Source organism: Zea mays, chromosome 8, assembly GCF_902167145.1.
Source record: "Zea mays cultivar B73 chromosome 8, Zm-B73-REFERENCE-NAM-5.0, whole genome shotgun sequence".
In the NCBI taxonomy this organism is placed as follows: Eukaryota; Viridiplantae; Streptophyta; class Magnoliopsida; order Poales; family Poaceae; genus Zea; species Zea mays.
In genome coordinates this window covers 149,672,160-149,695,111 of record NC_050103.1, presented here as the reverse complement: position 1 = coordinate 149,695,111, position 22,952 = coordinate 149,672,160, and the positions used below count along the sequence as shown (strand labels likewise).

Here is a 22,952-nt window from a genome sequence, read left to right as displayed (position 1 = left end):
TGGGGCGGGTGTCGGGCTCGGGCGTCTGACGGAGCAACCACAACGGGCAAAAGCGCGACCTCGCGTTCAAAAGTCTCCTCGCCGGCTCACGGCTCACCCCGGCGCACCGCAATAGAAAAGCTGGATATCATCGTGCGCTTGCGTTGCTTTTATTCAGGGGCGAAGTTAGGGGGTGTTTGGTTGCTCCTGCTAAAGTTTAGCCCGGGTCATATCAAACATTTGACTTTTAAATAGGAGTATGAAATATAGACCCAACCAACTGGACTAGATTCGTCTCGTCTTTTAATCTTCGGCTGATAAATTAGTTTTATAATCCGACTACATTTAATACCCGAAACAGAGGTTCAAACATTCGATAGGATATGGGCTAAATTTTAGCGGGGTGTAACCAAACACCCCCTTACGTAGGAGGGAGTGCATGCATACGTCACCCACGAAAATTTGTACAACGGTTTAGGCTAAATTTTCAATATATATATATATACCATCTATAAGAGCATCTTCAATATTCTAGCCAAATTACCTGTCAAGCTACATTTTTAAGTACTTAATACCAAAAATAACTTTTCAAGAACTAGCCATCCAACTCGCCAAATTATCATGCTCTCTAAATTGGCTCTCTCACTATTAAAACTTGGCTAGTCAAACTAACTTGACTATTGGAGAGTTTATTGAAGTGAGATACTACATATAGAGTTTAACCTTTTTAAAGAGGTAAACAGAGAGTAAAAAATAAACAGTCTATTGGAGATGCTCTAAGTTATAACTATACATACTCAAGACATTTGCACCCTACTATGATTTGCTCTAGCTTCGTCATTGCTTTTACCCACGCCTGGTAGTAGGGCTGCAGAAAATACCTATGACTCGTTAGCTCGCTCTTCTCGTGGTTAGCTCAGCTCGACTCGACTCGTTTCAATTTTGTCACGAGCTAGCAATCAAGATATTCAACCGACCCTATTATCTTGACATTGTATACTCGCGCTCTTGTCTTTGTATTTTTTGCGTGTGTTGCTGCGATTTGCTCTTGTATGTGTACTTTCTCTTCCTCCCTTACTCTAAGCTGTGACTTCGCTCTTTTGTAATACTGCAAGAGACTCTAAGTTGTAGAGATTCCTTGCAAACAAGATATAAGAAAGAACCGTGGCACTCATGTTAGATCTGCGTAATCACTTGAAAGGGGTTGATTGCAACCCTTGTCTAAAGGAGGACACCATAATGTGGATGTAGGCTTTGCTGAACCACGGGATAAAATTCATTGTGTCACTTGTCTTTTTACTTTCTTATGATTTCCTCTCTTCCTAAGTTCTCAACTTCAACTGTGATATTGCTCATAGTATAATTCACAACTTGGAAGAGCAATCAAATGAAGGGAACTTTTCTCTCTTCTTCTTGTCCCAAACTTGGTTTTAGTTTATACTAACTTAATTATTAGACCAAGCTTATGTTGTTTTAAGTCATTTTTGCATGATCACCTATTCACACCCTCTAGGTGCTCCCAGTTTTCTAGAGCAATACAACGATCAGCACTACATTGGACGTATGGCACAAGCCTGAACCAGTATAAGGCTTCTCGAGTCACTTGATTCACCATTCAGAGTGAGTCCACGCTAGCTTCCCCCCATCGAACACACATTCTACTATGTCCCCGATTTCCGAAACCACGACTATTGGCGCGCTAGGTAGGGGGTATGTTAGTGTGCCAAGCGACATCTTTCACTCTGATGGCTTAGCCATCCGCTTTCACCGGTAGCGAGACCTTCACAGCTAGGAGCTACATCACCTTCGGTTTCCTCGATTTCCTTGCCACCACCATCGCCGAGCTCCACCTCACCAACTCCAACGCGCTTGGCATGGCAGGCGCAGGAGTACCCGCATGCTTTGCCACCGATAGGGCAAGGCAGAGAGGTGACACCTTAAGAGGCATGTTGTCGCCCTCAAGCGGCGCCTTAAAATGTTCGTCATCGCCATCAAGCAGGAGGAAGGAGCCTCGCCTTCAACATTCGTGGCTGTCATCGATAACAACATGTAATCTGAGGGAGTGCAAAGGGCCAAAGGGGCATCGTTGGGCCGATGGCATACCTGGTTGGACATATCCGATCGTGTGCTCAACAGCTCGTGCTACCGACTTGTCGCCGGTGTTCGTCCTCCGGCGTCATCGCTCGCCCTAGAGAGTGCAGAGGAGCGAGGTGACCAAGTCGCGGTTGTGGAGTGCTGACAAAGGAGTAGAGGACTTGCAGTGGCGACGCTGGTGCGGAGTGCGGACGTGCGCAATGCGTTAGAGGGTGGCGAGCGACGGAGTCAATGGGTCACGAACTCACGGGGCGAGGGGAGGGATTAGCGTTTTAGGGTAGGGATATGGTTGGGATGCCAAATTAAATGGGTAGCGGGTCTTACCAGCAAGCGAATGGTTATGTCCGAACAATACCCTTGTGCGAGAATTTTTACCCATATCCTTATCCGTGAACGAGATTTTATACGTGTATCCGTGCCCATCAGCTATAAAACCTGCGGATACCGTGCTCGTGGGTAGAATTGCCATCCCTAGTGGGGATATACAAGTAAACGCTATAACGCCCGCTAACGATAAGAAGAGAATACTCTTGTAAACGAAGGAGCGGCCATCGTTTCGTCATCTGCTTCTACCCCATGTCAATCCCGAGTTGTCTCCTCCTACCCTGACAAGTAGCATCGGAACCCTATTGGCCGGATCCTCAGTGTAACATCGTATTATTGTTTCTATGTGGGTCATAGTTACTATTTGATGCAAAACTTAGAAAAATCATGTTTTATTTTTAGAATAGTCATCTGCGTATGAATCAACGAACAATGCAATGTTTTACGCTTGCAAAGACATTACGGTCTCCATTGGATTGCATGGTTTTATAGCTGTTCCAATCAGACAGTTTTAGTATTCTCACATTTTACAGCTCAACCTACAACAAATTTTTTTCTTCAAGGATTACAGTTTCAGCAAAAAATCTCAAACACGACCTTCACTGGCCTCAGTTCTCAGATATACATAGAGACAGATTTGACGATCAGAATTGAGAAGGCAAATAATGAATGAGTGCTAAACAAAAAGGATTGACCTGCCTTAAATACGCTGATCCGCCCACCACAATAACCGGCGTAGCCCACAGATGGGGGGGGGGGGGGGGGGGGTCAGGTCAGACGCGTGCCGCGATGGCCAAGGCCAATGCGGATCGGGCGACGGCCAAACCCGGCGACCACCGCCCGGCGCACGCAACCCAACCCAGAGTGCAGACGCACGACGGGCGGCCAACCGGGGGTAATCCCGTCCAAAGCGACCCCCCTCCCCTAATTCATGGCAACAAAACAAAGCGGAACGAGCACAGAGCCCCCACACCACCACCCGTCCTCGGCCCTCCTCTCTCTCTCTATTCCCCCCTCCCCGGAGGCCGGAGCGCTCGTGCGGACCACGAGGAGGAGGAGAGAGAGAGGCAGGGAGCCCTAGCCCTGCCCTGCGCGCCGGCGTCGCCAGGGTTAGGGTCTCCCCGGGGCCCCCGCCTTCCTTGCCAATCCCTCCGCCGTCTTCTCGCTCTGGCCGATCCCCCCGCCCGACGCGCGGGGGGCGCCTAGCGGCGTGTCTGCGTTCGGCCTCGACGGCGCGGCGCGAGCCAATGCTGTGTGCCTGACCGTCGCTTTGGGATTGATTCCACTCGGAGGTGGCCAGCTAGCCACCCGAGCTCGCTGTCCTTGCCGGTACGGCGTTTCCTGAGGAGGTTCCGTGCGAGATCCGAAGGCCGGCGTGATGCAGCACGATCAGCGCAAGAAGGTGGGCTCGGATCTGCACGTTTCGCGATCACTTTGCTGCCAATTTGCAGCGTGTCTGAGTCTGTCTCGCTGGGATCCAGCTGCTCGTGCGAGCGTTTTGTTTCCTTCATTTTGGTCGCCGGCTGCCGACCAACTTGTTTGATCTCTCCCCCGTTTTCCGTTGATGCAAAAACTTTGTTGTTTCCAGAGGTCCAGCCTTCTTCTGATAGTGCCGAGGATCTTTCGGGGGTGCTTACTCCCTCTTTTGCATTCCGTGCCAAACTCCAAAGTTTGAATTTTCGTTGCTAGTTTTTAGAAAGGTCAATTTCAACATGGTTGTTTGTTTTGTTGTCCACGTCCTTTTTTTCTTCTGCAGACTTCGAATCTTTGTTATGATTATGTCCTCCTCCTCGCCTCTGTTTGCAGACACAGAATCATTTTTCGTGCCCTTTCTGCATCCCCACCGTAGCACCGTACACCGTACCTTGTTGAGGTCTGAAATCTTTCGTGTGTTTTGGTTAAAAAAGGTGAAATTGGGTGACTCCTTGCTGCAGCAGCTCGTGATTTGTCTGAAAAGGTTGGCCGCATCCTGTTGCCTCGGGACGCCATCTCTCAAAACGTAAGGGCCGCTGTTTAGCCGTGTCGGTGGGCAAAGCTGTTGCTTTTTCTTTTGAGCTTTGTACCGATCTGTGCATGACCATTTGACTTCACAAGATCTGCGTTCTAAGATTTCAGTTTTGAACGAGTGCTTAAAGATCTTGCTTGTAAAGGCAGTCTTGGTTTGCAGAACAGTTGAACTTTGCATCATTTGGTAATGCTAGTTCTAGCTTTCCAATGATTGTGGGCCCTCTGAATTTTAGCCATTAAATGTATATGGATACCTGCAATGTTTTCTGCAAATAGCCAATTGTGCTCCCACTTTTTGAGTGAGTTATGCTGCAACACATTGATTATTTCCATATGATTGACTGATGGTCCATTGATCTGTGAAGATTCTTTCTGTGGAAGCATAAACGCTGTATATACGTACTTTAGTAACTTAATTTTGCAAAAAAACTTTGCAGGGTTCCGTGGAGGCAGAGTTTTTCACAGAGTATGGGGATGCAAGTCGATACAAGATTCAGGAAGTCATTGGTAAAGGAAGCTACGGGGTGGTCTGCTCCGCTGTAGATGTCCACACTGGAGAGAAAGTAGCGATCAAGAAGATACATGACATCTTTGAGCACATATCTGATGCTGCCCGGATTCTCCGTGAGATCAAGCTTCTGAGACTCCTAAGACATCCAGATATTGTTGAGATCAAACATATTATGTTGCCTCCATCAAGACGGGAATTCAAAGATATTTATGTTGTTTTTGAACTTATGGAGTCTGATCTTCACCAAGTTATCAAGGCTAATGATGACCTGACAAAGGAACATTATCAGTTCTTTCTCTACCAACTGATCCGTGCTCTGAAATACATCCACACAGGTACAGGGAATCTTGCTATCTGTCTTCCTGGAAGATAGAGATTGTATATTTCATATGATTAACGACATCAGGTGCTTAGTGCTTTGTAGTGAAAATGAATTGAGTTAGTGCCTTCTTTTTAAATGTTGTTTGCTGTGCACCATTCTATTTATGGTTTGTTCGGTTATCCTTTTATTTCACACTTAATATTTCACTGTACAATTGATAGCTAAAAATGTTGGTTGCAAATAGTGATGTGCTTGATTAAACAAGTTTTTTTTTGCCTTCAAATGCATAAATAGTTCAAATTCTCTAGCAAGGAAGGAGTCGTTAGCGAGGTTGTTTTTCTGTGAGAATCTCAGCTAGTGGGAACACCCTAACTGAGGTAGGCTCAGTCCCTAGACATCATTTTTTAGGTTCTAGATATTTTGTCGAGTAGTGTATCCTTATGTGCATTTATGTTCTATTGTCCTTTAGGTCTGGATCTCGATCAGGTTAATAGTGATAAATAGGTTCATGTGGACGATGTGGTGCTTTGTGACACCTTTCAAACTCAGTATTACTATAGAGATCAGATTCGCTAAATAATTTTAGATGCTCGTTTTGTTTGCATATGTTCATTTCTCTATTTTGTTGTGTCAAGGCATCTTAAATTCTTAATTGTACTACCTCCACCCCAAGTTATAAAGACATTTTGGCTTTTCTATACTAGATATGTAACTTTTGCTATGAAACAGCGCCTAGATACAAAATAGAAGTAATGTATCTAGGAAAGCGAAAAAGTCTTATAATTTGGAACAGAGGGATTACATTTTTTTTGACTAAATAAACTTGTATAAATAATCTTTGCAAATGCTAGTTTGCCTGCATATGTTCATTACTCATTGTATTTTTGTGTTAACTGCAGCTAACGTTTATCACCGGGACCTGAAGCCAAAGAATATATTAGCAAATTCTAACTGCAAACTGAAAATTTGTGATTTTGGACTAGCACGAGTTGCATTCAATGATACCCCAACAACGATCTTCTGGACAGTATGTTCTTTGAAATATTTTTCTTCTATTAGTTTAATTTATCTTTGTTTCTGTCTACTGAATGTGAGCTGGTCTTAACGAATAATAAAGTTTCTGTGTTCATTTGCCTGCAGGATTATGTTGCAACAAGATGGTACAGAGCTCCAGAGCTCTGTGGATCCTTCTTTTCAAAGGTAGGATGTGTAGTACATCATAGTGTCCCTTGGTTAAACTCTGATTGAGACGTTAAACTAAAACCAATATAGGTGAAACCTGTTTTGTATTCATTGACATCATAATGTTTAAAATAACTTCTACTATCATAAACAGATAGTGATGAAAGTAAATGATCATGCCAATTGTTGCCTACTCTGATGTTGTTAATGCAATGAGTTGTTATTCACATTGCAGTATACACCGGCCATTGACATTTGGAGCATTGGATGCATCTTTGCTGAGGTGTTAACAGGGAAACCTTTGTTTCCTGGTAAAAATGTTGTCCATCAGTTAGACTTAATGACTGACCTTCTAGGCACGCCATCGATGGATACGATTTCTCGGGTAGGGTACAGATTAAATTAGCAAATTGTGCAGCTTCTCTGATGCATCTTTTTCATGGCTTTGAATTATGGTATTAATAGTTTCTTTTATTCCCAGGTCCGGAATGAGAAAGCAAGGAGGTATCTAAGTAGCATGAGAAAGAAAGAGACAATTTCGTTCTCACAAAAGTTTCCGAATGCAGATCCTTTAGCCTTGGATCTTTTGCAAAGGCTTTTAGCATTTGATCCGAAAGACCGTCCAACTGCAGAACAGGTAATTATGTCGCTCCAGAGTCCAGATGCATACTTATGTTCATCTTTGGCCTTTTGTGGACAAATTGTGACTAATGTTGATGTTTTTAGGCATTGGCTCATCCATACTTTAAAGGGCTAGCCAAGGTTGAGAGAGAGCCATCTTGTCAACCAATCACAAAGATGGAGTTTGAGTTTGAAAGGAGAAGAGTGACAAAAGAAGACATTAGGGAGCTGATATTCCGTGAGATATTGGAATATCATCCACAACTGCTCAAAGACTATATCAATGGCACGGAGAGGACAACCTTTCTGTACCCAAGGTTGTAGCACTTGTAAACATAAATACATGGTGCTTTTGCACATTCATGTATGTTTTATATTAATCGTTTGAATTCCTACTGCTCCTAAAACTTATGGGCTTGCTTATGCAGTGCTGTCGACCAATTTAGGAAGCAATTTGCTCATCTTGAAGAAAATAGTGGAAACGGACCTGTGATTCCAATGGAAAGAAAACATACTTCTCTTCCTAGGTAATTGTTAAACTGTATACTATGTACTCTTCACCATACTTATCTTTTGTTGTTTTTTGCATGCTTGCATTGCATGGTCCTAGTGGGAAAACACTGAAGCATAACTTGTGACTGAATTGTTAGGGTTCTTTAATTTGACCTACATTATAGATGGTGAATAAATGTCTTCCAAACTCAATATAAAGAAACACCGTACTTTGAAATACATATATCTGCCACGCCTGTCACATAATGACAAGGTTGTTTCAGTATATGCCCTGCAGTAAAGGTGAACCAGCTACAAATTAGAACACATTTATATTCAGGTGCCGAAGTTAGGGTGACAAAATGAATGTGATTCTCGCCTCATCTCGCCATACTAAATGTTAAGAACAGTACTGAAAGAGGAGTGGCAACAACAGTTTATTCTAACAATTAGTCCAAGGTGAATATTTAATGTTTAATATCAGTCGTTATAAGCACCCCAGATTGGGATATCAGGACCGAAATAAATAGCAACATAACATTTCCCCTTAGAAATTAACACTATCAGCAGAACGGTTTAAAATGTTATTATTCTTACACTGGAGTTGCGGTTGATTAGTAAGCATTCAGACTCATTTAGACTAACTTTGCTTGAATTTCTTCCTTCCTTCCTAATTGTTCACATTCTTATTTTCTTTTATCTTAAATGGTCAACCTGCCTTTTGCAGGTCTACTATTGTTCACTCATCTCCAATTCCTGTCAAGGAACAACCCCGTATCGGCCCATGTAGGGAAAGGCCTTCATCTGATGAGTCCTACAGGAATCCTCGGGAGACAGAACAATATTCCGGCAATCTCCCCAGAACGTCACAGGCTCCACAAAGAGTGCCAACAGGTACCTTTGGTTCGTGCCATGTAAACATGTGGCTGATATTGGTCTAACTACAAACTGTCTATCTTTTTGCAGCGAGACCAGGAAGGGTTGTTGGTCCAGTAATGCCTTACCAAAATGGAGACACCAAAGACCCCTACGACACACGAAGGTTGGCAATGAGCTCAGGATATCCTCCCCAACAAATCCCACAAACGTTTGGTTATTATCAGACACATGGTAAACCAGCTTGCTGCGAGCCATCACAGGCTGAAAGGTACACGCTGCATCAGCAGGCTGCCTATGCCTGCGCAAACCGTACAGCCGCGTCTGATGTTGCTCTGGACATGAGAGCACCCCCTTTTCAGCATCTATCGGCAGGGCAGAGAAGTGACTCTTGTGATAGGCTGACAGCAGAGACAAACTTGTACACGAGATCAACCAACGGCATCGCTGCCACTGCAGCAGGAGTGGCAGCAACTACTCACAGAAAGGTCGGCGTTGTTCCGTTTGGCATGTCAAACATGTATTAGTGACTGGATCATGGCCGAATCATGGTGAATCCTCTGTGCGGTTGATGGGTCTATGCTGCCTTCAGGTGGCTAAACACCGACAACTTGAAGCGGCCAATCAAACCTTTGGCTGGATGCTGCAAGTTTAGAGTGCAGTAGACAGTGTTTTTTCTGTGTGGTCAGGAAAAGAGGAACACCGCCGGCGGCATGAAGCCTGCCAAAAAGTTTGTATCTGCCTGTGCCTGAGAAGTGTGCCCTTGGTTGCACACTGAGAAGGGGTATAGTCGGCAGTCCGGCGGCATGTAATCTGGGCAATTTAGGCGCCAATTTCTTTTCTAGAGCGAGGAGGCAGAAGGGAAAGGAAGGAACATTAACGTTTTAAATGTTGTATAGAGACGTTTCTCATGCATCAATGTGCTACATCAGAATTACTTCAGAAAGATATGAGATACAGCAAAAAAAACTGTATGGCATATGCATGTTTTTAGATCTATCGTGAACTAGCTCCAAAAACATGCTGCCCATTAATCTTGAACTATATTACGTGCAGTGTCGTAATGATCGGTAGGTAAAAGGCGAGCATTTTCGCTTGTTTATGTTGAGCTGTTTATCCTAGGCTACCAAAATACTTGGTCAATTGGACACGGAAAAGCGTCCCCTGCAACAACCAGTTCAGTCTTGACATCGCCTTCAAGCAACGTAAGGTCTTAGTGACAACGATTGCTTCAGTAATTTTAAAGAAAAATGGAAATTAATAATTCTCATAAAACATGGTAAAAATTGCACTTTTTTTAAAAAAATATTTGCAACATCCATTACATATAAAAAAACCTAAATACGCACAAACCAGTGATAAATCCTGTTAATCCTCACCAGTCATGCTAAAAAAAGATAACTCATAGAGATTCCCACAAAAATCACAAACATCCGGCTATCAGTTATATAGACTCTAACCTTCTAACCCATTCAGTTTTTTAAAGATCCACCTTTGTCATTTTGAAAAAAAAATAAAACTAATTATGCATTTTAAATATCCACATATGGTACTATGCAAGATAATCCGAAGTAGCCTCCCAAATTTGCATCTAAATCACCTACATCTCTATCATTCTAATACATCTGAGTAACATTTTACATTTGAATTACCCACACGCTTCATTATCAAAATACTAAAATGTACCCTAGAATGTGCATTTAAATTATCAAAATATGTGATTCAGAAAACAATTAAATAAGCAAAAATAATGCTTACACATCTTTTTAAATTATCCCCTTACAATTATTAATGTATAAATAAATAACTCAAACATAAGTATTGTGTCAAACTGGGACTGGCTCTATGGCCGCCGGCGTTGACGCCTGGCCGCCGGCTGTGGCGAAGGGCCCCGTCTGCAGCACCCAGCCCTCGATCATCGCCTGCGCGGCCGGTCGGTTGTCGCCGGCCGCCATGTGCCCAGCCCCGACGATGACTGTGTTGGAAAGCGCTCCCGAGCTCTGCACGTACCCGGCGAGCCGACCGCCCCCAAGCTTCCACACGGCGCGGTCCGCGTCCAGGAACGCGGGCAACCCCGGCCACGACAGCTCCCGCACCCAAGCCGCCACGGACGCCGGCGCACTGTGCAGGTCGAACACGCCCTGGAACAGCAGCACCCGCGCGGTGCCGTTCCGCGCCAGGATGTTCTCCACGTCGCCCTTCACGCTCTTCATGATGTCGTCGCCTAGCGCCTCGGACACGTCCTTGCTGCAGCGCACCCACCTCACGTCGCGCCGGGCGCCCAGAGCCGCCTTGGCCTCGTCGGTGTTGAGGAAGTTGCGCAGCGGGCGCGTCGGATACTTGGTCTCGCACTCTCGCGCGCGTAGTTGAAGGCCGTCGCCACGCCGGTGGCTTTCCGGAGGAAGCTTATGATGCCGTTCCGCTCCTTCCTGGCTTCCGCCCAGTTGCCGGCCCTCACCAGGCTCACCGTCCTGTTCTGCATGCCCTCGACGGTGGCCTTCTGCTTGGCGTTGATGAGACCGGCGAAGTACGCCTGGTCGGCGTGAACGGTCACCTGCGCCACGGGGTGAGTCATGCCGTTGCCGATGACGATGCCCTGCAAGTTCACCCTCTGGCCCGCGGGGAGCTTGTCGTTCGCGTCGAGGATGTGCCTCGCGGCCGCGGGGATGTACTTGCCGGCGTAGCTCTCTCCTGCGAGGAACAGAGGGCGCGCGCGGAAGGCCGCGTCGAGCGCCATGAACGACTGCAGCGCCGCGAGGAGGTGCGCGGCGATGGTGGGCTCGTCCCTGGGGATGTCGGCGAGTGAAGCGGGCGCGCTGAAGCCGGAGCCGAGCGGGTTGTCGATGAAGATGACGCCGAAGCGTCGGTTCCAGCGATTGCGGTTGCGGGAGAGGCCACTGGAGCTAGAGTTGAGGAGGAGGAATGGGCCGACCTCAGCGAAATTTCCAATGAGCGAGGAGCAGCCGGGCCCGCCCTGGAGCCAGACGAGCAGCGGCACGGCGGTCGCTGGGGTTGTCACCGGCTCGGTGGCTTCGTAGAAGGCGAAGTAGAGGGAGTTGGTGGACGTGATGTTGAGGTAGCCCGACCTGGTTGGGCGCGCCCTCACCGGAAACCTCTGAGCTGATGCCGGGGTGGTGGTGGTGGTCGTTGTCATGACGAGGACGGCGAGGAGGGAAGCGGCCGCGGCGCGGGGAACGAGACTCGCCATTTCGTGGCTCTGCATTGCGCGGACAAGTAGCTGCTGCTACGAAGGTCCCGGGCCATTTAAAACCCGAGTTGGTGACAACTTGCACTTGTTTGTGGAGAAAATTGGCTGTGGTTTGAGAAATAGACGAAGTGTTGTATTATAGGTGTATTTCTCAAACTTGACAGGAAGACCTTATTTTTCTACTAACCAAATAAAAAAAAGTGACGACTAAGAAGATGATTAACTAACTCATTTCTCAAACCAAATATACTATAAAAGATTTCAAGTTTAGCAATGTACTATTGAAATGTCATTTCAACTTCGGTATGTAATTAGTTTTAATGTTACTTCCTTCGTCCCAAATTATAACTATAATTCGATTACTTTTTTATGCCAAGTTTAATCGACACGTTTTATTAAAAAAATTGAAAAAAAATTTAAAGTTATATTGAAAGTATATTATATGCTAAGCAATATCACAATAAAAATTAACAATAATTATGAAAAAAATTTAATAAGACGAGTCGTTCAAACTTGAGTTACAAAAATTAAACAAATTATAAATTAGAAATAAGGAGTATATAACAAAGAAATAATTTTTAATAGTATATTGCTAAACTTATTATCTTTTGGAGAAGTCTAAATTACTCACTTCACGTACCGACGATGTTTACATAACCCCTTAAACCATTTTTTTCTTTTATTTATCACTTTGCCGATTGTTTGAGTTGGCTCAATCTACACTTCAACAAAATTTGTCTGTTTTATCTCTTTATGTACAAATTGACTTTTCAGTTTAAATTTTGTTGGTTAGTGTCTAACAACTTAGCATAGAAAATATATTATATTTTTCATAGTTATTTTAATAGGTTAAAGATTAGATAATTCAATAATTTTAGTGATACAAAAATAAATTTGAAATAATGATAAACATTCTTAACGTATTTTTCTAATATAAGTTATTATCGTATTTTTCTAAAAAATAAATTATTATGTTCTTAATTACCTTGAAAACATGAACTATGCACCCAATTTTTATGACATTTTAGATGACGCTCGCCTTGATGAGACCAGATCAAAATATACAATACAGAAATCACTGTAATGCATGACCGAGACAGACTCAGATCAAGGAAACCTTAAAATACCGCGTAATTAAACTTTGTTCCCACTTGACACGGTGCCTTGCAATTGCAATGCATCGGTTGGGCGGCAGGAGGCTAGGACTAATGGCGGATGGCTGCTGCTGCGAAGGTTTAGCATCACTGCATCAGCATAGGGTTTGGAATACCTTACCCACAGAAATTTCGCCGACCTGTTTGATCATTTTCCATGCGAGTGACATGTTGCATGACGTGTTAGGATGTTGACATATCGGTCCAAATAGTCGAGTGTTGGATAAATTTCGATGAAGGTAGAAAAAATGTTTAGCCAACTAAATTTAGAGCATGTTTCATTGCACTAGACCTAATAGTTAGCTACTAAAACTAGATGAAGATATCAAACAGTCTAGCTAATAGTTATTAACTACTTTTTAAAAATAGCTTTAGTGCATTCAAACACTCTCTTAGGGCCTGTTTGGAATAGAGTATTTTTACATATTCTAGGTAATACTATGTTTTTTTATAAAACTATAGTATTTTATGTTGTAAGATGTTTGGTTACATTTAAGAAAACTATGTTTTCAAAACCATGGTATTAATACTATGATATTTTTGAAGTATTTGAAACTACACTCCAATCCAAAAATTTCATAGTATGGCTAGCTTTTGTTTAATACCATGATTTAAATGTATCAAACAATATTTCACAAAATCATGGTATTTTTGGAGCGGTCAAAACTACAGTATTATCATAACAAATACAAAAAATATAATATTGTAAAACCATTTAGAAAAACATTGTTACCAAACATGTCATTAATCATTTCGTTCAGTTGAACCTTCTCACTCAATAAAGGAATAATTTATCTCTTTCAACAGCAGACGGCAATCCACTGACATCAATCAAAAGATCTGCCAGCATACCACCATTGACGTTAAGTAAAAAAATTGCTAGTCTGATCTCCTTTATACATTACTAGGTGAGTGCCCGTGCGTTGCAATGGAAACATATAGTACCACAATAACTTATGTACAAATGCGTGTTATACTATTATGAAAAAAGATTTGAGCTTGCACAAACACACTATTTTTACCTCTAATTTGCAATAGTCGTAAATATTTGTATTTATAAGAAAGAAAAGAATGTCCGAAGTACAAGCCTTCCTGTAAAGGGAGGATGAGATCCACCAAATAACAGAATTACATATATGCTACTAAACAAAAAAACGCAAACCCCAGACACACAATACGCCTAAAAATAATCCAGATGTCTCCAAATCAAACAAACACATACTATTGATTCCAGAATTTCACCATTTGAAAAAATAAATGAAGGTTAACCTTACAATACAAAATAAACTTCCGTCTTGCGAGGAACAGTAGATTGTTTCTATGAAACAAATGCAAGTACTGTGAGGGTATGGTGGCGTGGTGGCCGGACCGGGGTCGACGCAGTTTGTGGGGTTTCATACGAAGAAAAAGGTATCTACAAGTCAAGAATCAAGTAAAACCAGATTCTTAGTCATATTCTCCCGATGTAAAAAGTAAAAGTGGGCTGTAGTTTTGATAAGTGCACCATGACAGGGAATACGGAGACACAACATTGCTGGATCAAACATATCGTTTTTAGCTTTTAGGTAATAGTATGATTTTGGAAGGATTATAGTTCGACAATTTTATACTGAGAGGCGATGCAACAGAAAATCACAATAAAGTTGAAATGCAAAAGAATATGAAAAATATTACATCCATCAAAAGAAAGTCATGTACGGTTGTACACTGAACTGCAGCCTTCTAGTCACAAAAACTAAGAAGCACAAAAACATGTTTTTGTGAGTCATGCTGGCAACACAAGCGCAGGTTAAGGCACATAAACGTGTGATGAGCCCATGTAATGTCATCACAAATCGCTGCATGTTTCTTTGGGTGCAGAATGAGAATAATAAACGCAAATTAAAAGGTCAGACGTGTACTAACCTGAGAAGAACAATGAAGATTTTTGGGAACCAACCATTCTACAGGGTGGAAAGAGATGGACCAAATTAAATTATGTACATAGTAAATTTTATAGTTAATGTTACTGCTAGAAAGTTTTCTTGGAGTAGAACTGAAAACTCCCTGAAGAAGATGACAAGAGCTATTGTTGCATGCAACAAGTGAAACACCTCATGAAATAACTATTTAAACCAGATACAAATGTAAACAAGTCTGTACTCTCAAGATGATAATAAGTATGTAATGAATCAAGCATTGCTTATAAGTGTAAGCCATCATAGCACTTAGCAGTTAGATTTAGGACAGACCCAGTGCTGGTGGCTCCCACATGAGTGGAGTCTGAGGAAAGAATAACCAAGGCAAGCCTTAACACTGTTTTTGCAGAGAGACTGCGTCAAAGCGAGGACCTTTGGATCAGTGGGGAGGCTTCTCACCACTGTGCCAGGCCCGTCCTTCACTTAGCAGTCAGATTATGAAAATAAAAAAGTGAAAGCCTAGATGTTATGTACCGAGACCTGACTAATAATTTTGTATCATGACACCCAGTGTCTTCCATAATGTCTCACCTCAATGACTTGACATGCTCATTTAAAATGATCTTCATAAGAACTTCGTTATGCTCAATGTGTGAGATTCTAAGTTCATTTTTTAGCTCAGATAGAAGCTTGACCTGCAATTGTAAAAACATATAGGTAAAGAGTACCGAAGAAAGCAAACAGGTAACATGCTTCTGTTTCGAATTATAGTGCAGTTCAGCTTGTCCTGAGTCAAACCTCTCTAACTTTGACCTTGTTTTTCAAAAAATGTGTCAACATCTCAAGGTTCAAATAAATGTTCTTCAAATGTTAGTTTCATGGAGAATTTAATGAAATAAACTTCATGATGCAGATATTGGTGTGAATTTCTATAAAATTGCTCAAAATTTAAGAAGTTTGACTTGGGACAAAACCAAAGTGAACTATAATTCGGAACTAAGGGAATACAGTACAAGAATATACAATTTATCCAATGATTATATCATCTATGATTTGATTACTTATATCTGGAGCTTGTAGAGAAAAATGTATAGGTAACAATTGTACCAATGAGAGGTGGGCTTGTCACAGCACAGAGCTCATAACACTGATAAATATGCTGATCGCTCCAAGCAGTGAATCTGAAACACAGTACCTCCAGCATCTGGTAGTATGCAGGCAAGATCTGAAAAATCCTTTTATAACTTCAGTATTGCAAGTGTTTCCTTTGGAGTGCAAGCCGACACTGTGACAAGAAATACATCAGTTCACGTAAATTATTTTGTAATATATCTAGTACGACGATGTTCAGTATTTAGGAGAGTTTGTTTAGGTAATACAAAGAAACAAGAACATGAAAATAGATATCTAGGCCACACAGAAACATGAAAAGTACGACATGCCAACAAATAGCATCAAAATTGAAAAAAAATCATAGAAATCTGGAGTTGTGGAATAGAGAAGTCTTTGAGCATATATGTTTTACTGTGAGAACCAATACTAATTACTAAATATTTCACCTGAAAGACTTGATTTGCCTATTTGATCTTGCCTTCACAAGACATTCTGCATGTTCGGTCTCCAATATTTTAAGCTCATTTCTCAGTTTAGTGAGACATCTTTATTTGCCCTGTAAGAAGGCAAAGGTACGAGCATGTAACACATATATGTAGCTGAAAAAGATACTGAATATGTTGTCGTGCATATTCTAGAAGAAATAAAGCTATCCATTGAAATTCACCTGAACAGTGTAATAGCCAAACATACGTATAAAAAAGGAGGGTTAAAGTAAGGAAACTAACAAGAGCATGAACAGTAAGGTTTCAACAACATATACTCAGAAGTGACATATAAGAAACAAAAAGTATCTACCATATTACCATGTCATGGTATAGAGTAAGAGTCTAACAGATCACCATAAAGTGTGAATGATTTGCTTAGTAATACTTCACAACTAAACTTATAGGAGTAAAAATACTTCATATACTGAACCAGAAAGGGGTTTGGGAGCCTCCCGGCCCAGTATTTTTACATGCACCAGAAATCTGAGCTTTAGGGCGCCGAATTTTACTCCCCCGATCGTCTAAAATCAAGATATGCTTGCTCCATCAACCATTATCATAGATCTCCTTAATTGTCGATATATCTAATGTTTAAATCAAATCCATCAATTACGGTAGATCTAGAGCATTAGGAACCCCAATAATAAGAGCTTAACATTTTCTACCGATCTAACTCGTCTATGGTATTAGTGAGTCCTACCTTCACATATAGCAAAGAAAAGAGGCATAGAATGTGAGATGCCATATGCCACGTGGGCCATTCTATATATGAATTACTTCACATAAGCTCTCTCATAATCACCTAGGGTTGTGATTTGCACGTTTTGAATATTGAGGGAGCAAGAATGTATCTATTTTTATATGAGTAGCAGTATCCTTTATTTAATTTCTCTATTAAATATCTCAATAGGTGCAGTAAGTAGAGCACTACATAACTGAAAATGACAACTATCAAAAATAGTTCTAGAAATTTAAAATTATAGCCTTGAGTCTTGACACATTACTAATATTCTTGTGACTAAGCATTTATTCATTCCATCTGTGATTTGGCCAGAAAGGGAGAACCTTATTAGTTACAGAAACTCTTCCCATGAGGAGATGGCCAAGACACTCTGTTCAAATTTTTCCTTGTGCCCAGGATCAACCTTACCAAAGCTTATAATTGCTTAAAACAAGAATGAAAGATTGTCAGTACATTATAGCTTATCCACATAGCCAGAAAATTTATCGAACTTACTTTTCAGATATTTTGTTGCATTGGGAAATGTCATGAGCATCTGAAAAGAACAATGAATTATTTGAAATGCCTAAGCTTAGACATCATTCAAGGATCCAAAGCTAGCCAAAAATATTAACTACTCCAAACAAGGAAGATATTCAGGGCCGTATTTTAAAATATTAAAGCATGAGAAAAATAATTGTTTATTGAGCCATTATAGTGGGTTAGCACAAGCCATCCAGTCAAACTAAAAATATTAATATCAAGGGGGTGCTTATGACTTTGTATCATGGTCACACAATAGAAAAACAAATATACCACACAGAAAGATCAAATAACATTTCTAACAGTAACGTGATATTTGGGCGGCACTCAATAAAGCAGGGAACAGTAAGCAAGAGATAAACCTGTCAATTATGCAAATAAGTGCATAAACATGTCTGACAACTCTCCAAAGGAAGAATTAGGTAATTATGACACCAAAACAAGTATAGCAGAGCGATTTCATGTCTCCAGCTTCATCATACATAAAAATTAAGGAATAAGTAAATGTAATACTCTTCAAATGGAATCCAGTACATGGAGAAAACAAGAATAACTATAGTGCTGATAACTGGTTTAAATGAAAGACGAAGTTTATCTAGAAAATAAACTATCTTCACATATGAAAACTGCTATGGGATCATGACAATAAGACAATACATGTATCTTTTTTACTTAAAAATAATCAATGGATTCCCAAAATAAAAAAATGCAATAGCATGAGAAGTCTGGCATAATCTAGAGCAACAAAACTAAGATATTCATAATTTCATAACATGTTGTCCCTTTAGAGTGGTAGAGTTCTGCAAATATTAAGGGTTCAAAATTCATCCCACGACCAATCAACTCCTAAGGCTCTTGCATTATCCCTACCTAGCAGCGAGGGCTAATGAATTCAACAATTAGGCCACTGGCATGATCATCTGTGTTGGATACTGATCATCTGTCTTTCTACCCAAAACAAAATCGTGAGGTACACCCAACCCAAGTAGCTCGACTGGCACAGGCAACACATTAACCTAGCTGTTGTTCAATGTGAATATCAGCATGCCTCATTCATCATAATTAACAAGTGATCAGTTTGGTACAGAACAAGCCTACTGGAAACATGGCCCGTTCTTTGATTTATATACCAAAACAAATGATATAATATCCTCATACAAAAGCTGAAGATACAGAGCAATAGCGGACGACTATGCATACTGACTGACAATTGGTTTGATTGTGACAGGGAGCAAAGTGAAGCCAAAAATAAAAAAATCGTAAAGGAGATAAGAATAAAACAAAACTCATATTCTTCTCTGTATGTATGCTGCACGTGGGACCATATCTTCAACTAAACAATGCCATTATCCATTCTGTAAAGTCTATCTACATGAAAGACCCAGCCCCTTTAACTTGACTGTACAACTTTCATCTTGGCTTCGAGGTCCTTGACAACATTAGTAAGAGGTCTTGCATCCAAGACCTTAGCCAGTTTACCATCTCCATCAAACTACAGGAAAAAGAAGTGGGAAGGGATATCAAGATCAACCTGTGCATCTAATTGCATCCATAGCCTTAGCCAGTTTACTAAGGTCTTGACAACATTAGTAAGATGTCTTGACAAAAAAACTAATGTTTATTTTATATAATAATAAGTTGAAAAGATTGGCAAGGTTACCGGACCAAACTGGGCGTCTCTGTTAAAACTCAATCTCATCACAAACACTGTACGTATATCGGAAGCAAATAGGACGGTGAGTGCTGAATCCAATTCAAAAGGCAGGTCGATCAGTGGGGGTGAGAAAGGCAAAACCTTTTCCAGCTTTTGAGCAAGGTCCTTGAGGTCTTGTTCAGAACGACCTTTCTTATGGATGGCCTTAAGGACCATGAGCAGATGCGGCTGAAGGAACTCGGCGCAGTGCCTCTCGAGGTCATGGTCAGGGAAGGAGGAATCGCAACCGAAGATAGGTTTGCTGCCGATGTTCTAGTTGTTGGTTCCGTGCTTTTGCTTCACAGGTTTGTGCGCTCCTCAGCGGCGGCGGGTACGCGGATAAGGTGGTGGCACCGGTGGGGTAGCTGCTGCCGATACCCGAGGGTATACATGTACATGTGGGCCGGCCTGGCCCGGCACGGCATAGGCTCACAAAAGCACGGCCCACAAAGGCACGACCCACAAAAGCACATATCTAATTATGGGTCGTGCCGTGCCGGCACGTGTGCCCAGTCATCGGCCCACGACACGACCCACAATTAGTTATGTGTGCCAGGCCGGCCCAAATAGCCCAAAATACCTTAATGTGCCAGACCAGCTCATATACATACAACAGTAATACATCAACAAATAGTATAAAATATATATGACCAAAATAAAACTAAAATGTTTTGTGGATGCACATTATAAACCTTTGGTCAGAAAGAAAAAAAATATTACAACTAGCTCATAAATAATATTCAGTTCTCTGTTTAGTGTTTAATTGAGTATTATACATCCATACAGAATACATATACAATGATCATCATCACTATTCACTATCCATATCTAGGTATTGGTTCTTGATGTCTTATTGAAGCTCTAGATTCTCCAAGTTATGCCAGTCATGTAGGCTTTGATGGACCTTAGTTAAATACTGAATCTATATTTAGTGGGCCTCGGTGGGCCTTAGTTAAATGGGCCGTGCCAGGCCGGCCCGTGGGCTTGACTTGAGGCCCAGGCACGTCCCACAATGTGGGTCGTGCCGGCCTAGGCCCACAATTAGGTTGGGCCGTGCCAGATATGGGTCGTGCCAGAAATTGTGTGCTTTGGGCCGGCCTATTAGGCACAGCATAAATGTACACCTATACCCGAGGGGGTGTCGTTGATGCACGCAGTCGGCTTGCCCGAGGTGGCCTGCACCGTCTGGTCAACCGTATTCACGACAAGGGATGGGGTCTCACCTGGATCTGGATGATGATGGCGAAGGTGCGGTTTGCCGCGACGAGCAAAGCGTTGGTGTCATTGCTGCGGTGTCATCTCAACCTCCTCTCCGCTGGCGCGGGGGAGGACGGCGTGGAGGCCGAGGAGGACGAGCAAGGAGCGCGAGCAGGTGGGCCAGACGACATAGGGTCAGCGGGTGCGAGGAGAGCGTGGCGGCGGCGGTGGAGGCGGGCTTGCACATCGCGAGTCTGGGCGGGCGCAGCGCGGAGGACGTCGGGGGCGGCCATGGCGCGGTGGAGGAGGATGTCGCGGGGATCCAGGATCTCATCGCGGTGGGCGTGTTGGGGACGCGCGACACGAGATCCAGGGGAGCGTAGGGAGAGACGGGGCGGGGGGCGAGAGACCGCGATTCTTGGCACAGAGACGCGGCGCGACAGACGTTGTGGGGTACGGGCGCGTCCGAGGATGGGCAGAACCATGCGCCATCCTGTTGTGGACGCCTACACTACGTTTTTAAGTAGTAGTAGAGATACGTGGTGGTGTACATCTCTACTATACTTAAAGCACCAGTTTCAACGGTCGTCCCACATCATCTTTTTACAAAAAAGTCCCTACATATCTTCCAAATCAACTCAGCGTAAAATGTTAAAAAAAGTACATGAGGTGGGTTATGTTAAAAAGCGGTGCACGAGGTGACGTCAATCAAAAGATCTGCCAGCATACCACCATTGACGTTAATTAAAAAAATTGCTAGTCTGATCTCCTTTATACATTATACGTGGTGGTGTACATCTCTACTATACTTAAAGCACCAGTTTAACGGTCGTCCCGCATCATCCTTTTACAAAAAAGTCCCTACATTTCTTCCAAATCAACTCAGCGTAAAATGTTAAAAAACTGTGCAGGAGATGGGTTATGTTAAAAAGTGGTGCACGAGGTGGGGTTTGAACTATAGGTGTATATTTGGTCCGGGCCTGATGGGCCGGCCCGAAGCACGAAAAAAGCACAGCCCAGACACGGCACGACTCGAAATATTTTAGTGCCGGGCCAGCACGATCCAATATATCGGGCCGGGTTTGGGCCGAGGTCGCGGCCCATGGGCGGGCACGAGCACGGCCCGTTTAAGGAAGGCACGAAATGGCTCATATAGAGGCACAAAAAGGGCCATATATTTATTAAAATCACACTTCATTCCACACTTTCATGTACTTGATAAAGAACACAAAGCTAGAGATAATGTTAGTTAGATGTTTTTTGTAGCTTTGAATTAGAGTATATGATGTAATTTTATTTTTGTTATGAACATTAGATAATGAACTTGTCGGGGACCACAATTAGGGGTACCCTCAAGACTCCTAAATCTCAGCTGGTAACCCCCATCAACACAAAGCTGCAAAGGCCTGATGGGTGCGATTAAGTCAAGGATCGGTCCATTCGAGGGACGCAATCACGCCTCGCCCGAGCCCAGCCTCGGGCAAGGGCAACCGACCCCGGAGGATTTACGTCTCGCCCGAGGACCCCCTCCAGCAACGGACACACCTTCGGCTCGCCCGAGGCCCAGTCTTCACCAAGAAGCAACCTTGGCCAAATCGCCACGCCAACCGACCGAATCGCAGGGGCATTTAATGCAAAGGTGGCCTGACACCTTTATCCTGACGCGCGCCCTCCAGTCGACAGAGCCGAAGTGACCGTAGTCACTTCGCCGCTCCACTGACCGGCCTGACAAGAGGACAGCGCCGCCTGCGCCGCTCCGACTGATGTGCCACTCGACAGAGTGAGGCTGACAGCAGCCAAGTCCGGCTTCAGGCGCCATAAGAAACTCCGCATCGCCCGACCCCAGGGCTTCGACTCGGGCTCAGCCCCAGAAGACGGCGAACTCCGCTTCGCCCGACCCCAGGGCTCGGACTCGGGCTCAGCCCCGGAAGACGACGAACTTTGCTTCGCCCGACCCCAGGGCTCGGACTCGGGCTCAGCCCCGGAAGACGATGAACTCCGCTTCGCTCGACCCCAGGGCTCGGACTCGGGCTCAGCCCCGGAAGACGACGAACTCCGCTTCGCCCGACCCCAGGGCTCAGACTCGGGCTCTGCCCCGGAAGACGACGAACTCCGCTTCGCCCGAACCCAGGGCTCGGACTCGGGCTCAGCCCCGGAAGACGACGAACTCTGCTTCGCCCGACCCCAGGGCTCGGACTCGGGCTCAGCCCCGGAGGACGACGAACTCCGCTTTGCCCGACCCCAGGGCTCGGACTCAGCCCTGGCCTCAGCCGACGGTCTCCGCCTCGCCCGACCCAGGGGCTCAGACTCGACCTCGGCCTTGGAAGACAGACTCGACCTCGACCTCGGAGGAGCCTCCACCTCGCCCAACCCAGGACTCGGACCGACCACGTCACAGGAGGCGCCATCATTACCCTACCCCAGCTGATTCAGGCTACGAGGAACAAGACCGGCGTCCCATCTGGCTCGCTCCGCCAAACAAGTAATGATGGCGCCCTGCATGCTCTATGATGGCGGCGGCTCTCAGCC

The 22,952-nt window shown here is 43.7% G+C and overlaps 1 protein-coding gene and 1 pseudogene across 2 annotated transcripts; one reads left to right on the top strand and one right to left on the bottom strand.

Moving 5' to 3' along the window:
* Window positions 1–3,416: 3,416 nt before the first annotated feature.
* On the top strand, window positions 3,417–9,438 carry LOC100278992 (uncharacterized). 2 transcript variants are annotated; one of them, NM_001360927.1, is made up of 10 exons: window positions 3,417–3,799; window positions 4,842–5,250; window positions 6,137–6,264; window positions 6,378–6,437; window positions 6,655–6,804; window positions 6,901–7,056; window positions 7,146–7,357; window positions 7,469–7,567; window positions 8,260–8,426; window positions 8,499–9,200. In NM_001360927.1, the coding sequence occupies exons 1-10, from the start codon at window positions 3,776–3,778 to the stop codon at window positions 8,933–8,935; spliced, it is 1,842 nt and encodes a 613-aa protein (NP_001347856.1). In that variant the 5' UTR covers window positions 3,417–3,775; the 3' UTR covers window positions 8,936–9,200. The 2 variants fall into 2 exon arrangements, with proteins under 2 accessions (NP_001347856.1, XP_020397633.1); XM_020542044.2 differs by lacking the exon at window positions 3,417–3,799 and adding an exon at window positions 3,985–4,396 and having other exon boundaries at window positions 8,499–9,438.
* Window positions 9,439–9,908: 470 nt separating this feature from the next.
* On the bottom strand, window positions 9,909–11,659 carry LOC103636107 (serine carboxypeptidase-like 50; annotated as a pseudogene).
* Between the last annotated feature and the right edge of the window lie 11,293 nt (window positions 11,660–22,952).

Coding starts and splice junctions, on each gene's coding strand:
- LOC100278992 (NM_001360927.1), top strand. CDS start 3,776: ATGCAGCACGATCAGCGCAAGAAG. Junction 6,265..6,377: donor CAACAACGATCTTCTGGACA/GTATGTTCTTTG, acceptor ATTTGCCTGCAG/GATTATGTTGCAACAAGATG. Junction 8,427..8,498: donor TCCACAAAGAGTGCCAACAG/GTACCTTTGGTT, acceptor ATCTTTTTGCAG/CGAGACCAGGAAGGGTTGTT.